General features: G+C 27.8%; 1 protein-coding gene across 1 annotated transcript in view; it reads left to right on the top strand.

Annotated features, from left to right (window-relative positions):
- The first annotated feature begins 1,961 nt into the window (after positions 1–1,961).
- The window catches only part of LOC106474952 (HAUS augmin-like complex subunit 1), a 10,622-nt gene continuing 7,728 nt past the window's right edge, over positions 1,962–4,855 (top strand). Inside the window, exons 1-5 of the mRNA XM_022403213.1 lie at positions 1,962–1,971; positions 2,483–2,578; positions 3,799–3,973; positions 4,121–4,253; positions 4,482–4,616. Of these exons, the coding sequence (XP_022258921.1) occupies positions 2,501–2,578; positions 3,799–3,973; positions 4,121–4,253; positions 4,482–4,616 (521 nt within the window). The 5' untranslated portion in view covers positions 1,962–1,971; positions 2,483–2,500. The remainder of the gene's footprint in view (positions 1,972–2,482; positions 2,579–3,798; positions 3,974–4,120; positions 4,254–4,481; positions 4,617–4,855) is intronic.

Below are 4,855 nucleotides of genomic sequence, written 5' to 3' on the forward strand. Positions count from 1 at the left end.
TATAAAAGTTGACTAAGGAATTATGTAAGTACAAAAGGAAATGTAATATAACGTGGCAGGAATAAAAAAATGTATAAATTAGTATGTCTTGCAGTTAACTTCTAAAGACATGTCGAAACATGTACATGTAGAGTGTGTCTTTAAAGTAGAAGTCGTTGACGGCTTCAATAAAGTTTTTATAAATATGATACTTTGGTTTTAAATTTATTAAGTTTTACCTTACTTATAACCACGTTAGCTTTGAGTAATCCTATAATATATTTTTCTGTACGCTGGGGACGAACAGAGATAAGTGAGCATATTTAGTACTTAAATTTTTTACTAATTTATTATTTTTCCAAGGTTTTTCCTTTGGGGGGCGACTTTAGTGTTTTCCAAAGAAAATGTTAGAAAATGGAATTTTTATACAAATTTTTTTCCGATTGTTAGGAATATAGTCACAAATATATTTTTTTTATCATTGGAATATTAAACCAAACGTATAGCCATCTTGTAGCCATGCGCGAAGTTCAACAATACAAATATATGTAACTTGTTCAAAAAGCAGGAGGCGCCCTCTGTGGAAAATTTTGTAAGACTGTTAATTGAGGTAATTCATTGTAAAAATAACCAAGGCTTAGCATTTGTCTTATGCTGACTATATCGACCCTTTTAAAACTAAACACTAAAAGTTTGATGTACATATATGTATAGACTCTAGGGTATGATACTTTGTAAACTGTGAAGTTTTCGGTTGATTTAGAAGAGCATTATAGAATAATTTCATGATTCAGTATTATTTCTTGACAGTTTTATGTATAGAAAAAATAATACAACGTAATTAAAATCCAAATTACATGCAAGCTACCGTTATAATGTAGAAAATGAAGTGAGCCAATCACGAACATAAGTGTATTATGGTAATTTTTAGAACAATATGTGATATATAAACTTTTATACCCTGCTCTGTAACGTGGTTATAAATATAATGAAAGCAGATACTTAATAAATAAATGCTAATAAAATAGTGTTAAGTACATACTGTTCTTTGATATTTTTTCAGTACATTTTGAAAGTTTTTAACTCATTTTTATTCCTTTTAATTAAGAACATTCGATCAACCTGTTAGTGACAATACTATTACCATCACGTAGAGATAAGTTTCATCAAAAAGTCGTAGCTTCTCAAAATTTTTTTAACAAAACTGATGTACGAAAAAGCAAATCTTAAATTTGCGAGACATTTTAATCAAGCTTTAAAACAATTAATTTAGTGGGTATGTGTCAAATACTTTACAATACACATTTAATTCTACAATTATTGATGGTGGTCCATATCATATTTTTTAAATGCATTTCTTCAAAACTCTGTATGCATCAATTTGTTTGTGAGTCTATGATTTTGTTGGTTACATAAGAGTCACATAAAAAACTTAAAATAAAAATACCATCCTTATTGCAGTCATTCATACTAATTACTGATGGAGTTTCCTTTATATCACGAATTTATATATGAAAAATGGAAAATAATTATTTTCTCCGACATAAACTTATATCCTCAAATTTTGCTCCATTTAATTATTACATCGAATTGGTGAACGTAAGTTATAATTATTAGTATAAAAAATATAAAAGCAGTTTAACCACAGTTATATTTTACGCTTTAATTGACAATAAAAATAGTAATTTATTGATCAATACGATATCCTACCCGTGTGTATTATTTTACACTTAAAACATTAACAAATAATTTATTTGGAAGCATTTTTGGTGCATATGCGCTATGTTTTGTAAAGAAAAAGAAAATTTAATTTTATACGAAATTGCAGTTTCAGTTTTATTTTTCTAAAACAATAATATCACAATTAATTATACTACAATTTTTATTTTTGGAAATTATTTTTATTTCAGTGAACGAAAGAATAATGAAGCCCTAGTGATAAATATCGGTTCGCGTTTTGGCGGGTTTATGAATAACACGAAGTTAGGAGGCGTAGGCCAATTTACTTTGATCTAGGTTATTGAAATTATGTTTAAAGTTCATTAAAATAGGATTGATAATACTTCACAATAAAATAATATTTTCTAAACGAAAGAACGTAATTTAACGCCTAAGCAAGATCCTTTACGATGGATTGACTAATAGTTTAAAATATGTAAAGTATTTTTGAAAGTGTCATTGTTTGTTACTTAACTTGCTGATTTATTAATTAATGCTTAAACTTTAAATTTAGGTGGCACTGTAGTATTAATAACGCCATTGAAAGTTTAACTAGTGAAAAATAAATTTGAGAGGTTTCTGAAATACTAGAAAATAAGTATTCTTAAGATACTAATATACTATGGAACTTTTGCCACAATGTCTGTTGACTGTTGTAAATTTTATTAATCCTTTAATTTAACGCTTGATTAATTCGCAATGTAGACTGAGTTTAATTCGAATTTGAACTTATTGTATGTAATGTCCCATTGTTTTACTTTTTTTTTCAAATATTTGTTGGTAGCACAAACAGAAAAAAGAAATGGAATATTACTTTAAGCCTGTGGGGAATACAGGTGAAATTCCTGAAGGTCTGCACACATCTGGTACAGTAACTCAGGTAGCAATAATTTAACTGTATAAATGTAGTACAAGTTATAAACTGTGCTGTTACTGTTAGCAACAATGTTGGGATACTCTTAAATTTCTTAACTTAAGAGAAAGGTTTAATTCTTTTATTAAATTGAAATATTAGAAAAAGAAGAGATTTAATAAACCCAATTGGGTTATTTCTCCCACAAGTTTTACATTCTTAAGCTTCAACTTATAGTTTCATAACAACATTCCTCATCATAATGAATCTTTTAAAGTCACCTGATACTGTATTATTGAAACTTTGAATAGATTATGTGAGTGATTATTATTGTTTCATTAAATAATAATCATTTGAGACATAAATTAACCAAATAGGAAAATGCATGTATTTAAGCATTCAAAGCTTGAAACTTTGACCTTTTAAACTTAAGTTGCTATTTAGATAATTTAGCAAAACCAAAAAAATCGTTTCACCTTTCTAGTATATGAATTCACATATAAATCTTGCACATCTAGTATTATAAAATAGTTTCCCTAACAGTAAGTTTATGTGAGAACCTTGAAATAAACTTTTGTTATCTTTGTAATTAAATGTTGTAAATTTAGTTCAGTTTAAGTTTGATAAAACTTTAGCTATAAAGAATGAGGTTTTGATTTTGTATCATTTATAAGAAATATTTGTTTGAAATATTCTTTCTCGTATACTTTGAAAAAGGAACTTTTTGAAGAAAAATTAAACATTTTTGCTGTTGTAAAGAATTAAATACTCCCCCCAAAAGAAACAAAATCAATTCTAAAGTATTCTAGGTTCCTAGTTATTAAAAGGAAATATTCTATCATTATTTTTCTTCTTAGAAGTATATTTGGAGAAAAGCAAAGACAGTTGTATGAAAAATCTTGGTGAAAGTTCACTCTATGTGTCAGAAAATATATCTGAATAATTAAAAGCAAACAAATTTTCTTTTAGAGATGACTCAAAATCCAGTTATTGAACTTCTAATATTGAAAAATGCTCTGCCCTTAATTAATTGTAAAGTTAAAATTTTAGATAACTTTGTTCCAGGTTGTATTGTGTTTTGAATATTTAATTTCTAAGGTTAATGATATATATTCTTTCTCCTGGTCAGTTCATATGTCTCTCAAAACCACCAATAATTTTGAAGTTTGTACTACCACTGGATGTTTCAAACTTGTCATAAAGTAATTTCTCTAAGAGAAACTTTTATTCCTGTATCTTTAAAATAGGTGAATACGTGGCTGATGGAAGTTTTTAACGGAGATCAAGTCCCACTATACGAGCTCTCAGAAACCACCATTAGCTACCTTGAAACACTAATGAACACTTGTCGTGAAAGAAACCAAAACATGAGACTCCTACTTGAAAATATGAGACACTTTAAAACTGAGTATATTGGAGAAAGTAAGTTATATATACTTGTGATTATTTATTTCTGTATTTTGAGTGTTTTTTTCAGATGTTTTATTGTCTATTTTTATAACATTATTATTTTTTTGATAACTTGTTACTGGGGTGAATTTTAAACTGGAACAGCTTTATAATTTTTAGGAAAACATGTGAGTGACATACTGTATCAGTGTGGAATATCGGTTGAAAACCTTCCCCAAAGCACCCAGTTATGTGTCCAAGCTTTGGCTGCAACTGGAGTAGTTCTAGATGTAAAAATACCATCTCTTACTTGGTAGGTACATGTATAATTTTATGTACAACTTTTTGAGTTGATCTTGAGGAAGAAGTTGTTGTGATCTAACATTGAGTAAACTAAGTTGTATAAAATCTGATCTCTACGTTATAAATCCAGCTGGCATTCGTCAATGTACTGTTACCAGCAGAAAAAAACTGTACTGCTAGAATTTATAAAAAAGAAAAAGTGACTGTTATACAAAACTTAGTTATTTTTTACCCTCAGCCTGCTGTATGGGTTGGCAACTGCACAGAAAGACGTAGCAAAGACCATAGAGGACTGCAGTGGTGAGGAACGAAACTCGAGGATTCGAGAAATCAAGTACAAAAATGCATGGGAAAAAACTCAGCAGTTAAAAAGGTTTTATAGTATTTTATTTATTTAAAATGTAATTCTTTTAATATTACTAATACTTTGCAAATGTAGTAATGATTTTGTTTTGTCTAGAACTGTTTCTCAAAACATTATATTAGTACATGTAATAATTTTGTTTTGTCTAGAATTGTTTATAAAAACATTATATTAGTACATGTAATAATTTTGTTTTGTCTAGAATTGTTTATAAAAACATTATATTAACACAAATAATAATTTTGTTT

Source organism: Limulus polyphemus, unplaced genomic scaffold, assembly GCF_000517525.1.
Source record: "Limulus polyphemus unplaced genomic scaffold, Limulus_polyphemus-2.1.2 Scaffold7901, whole genome shotgun sequence".
Classification (NCBI taxonomy): Eukaryota; Metazoa; Arthropoda; class Merostomata; order Xiphosura; family Limulidae; genus Limulus; species Limulus polyphemus.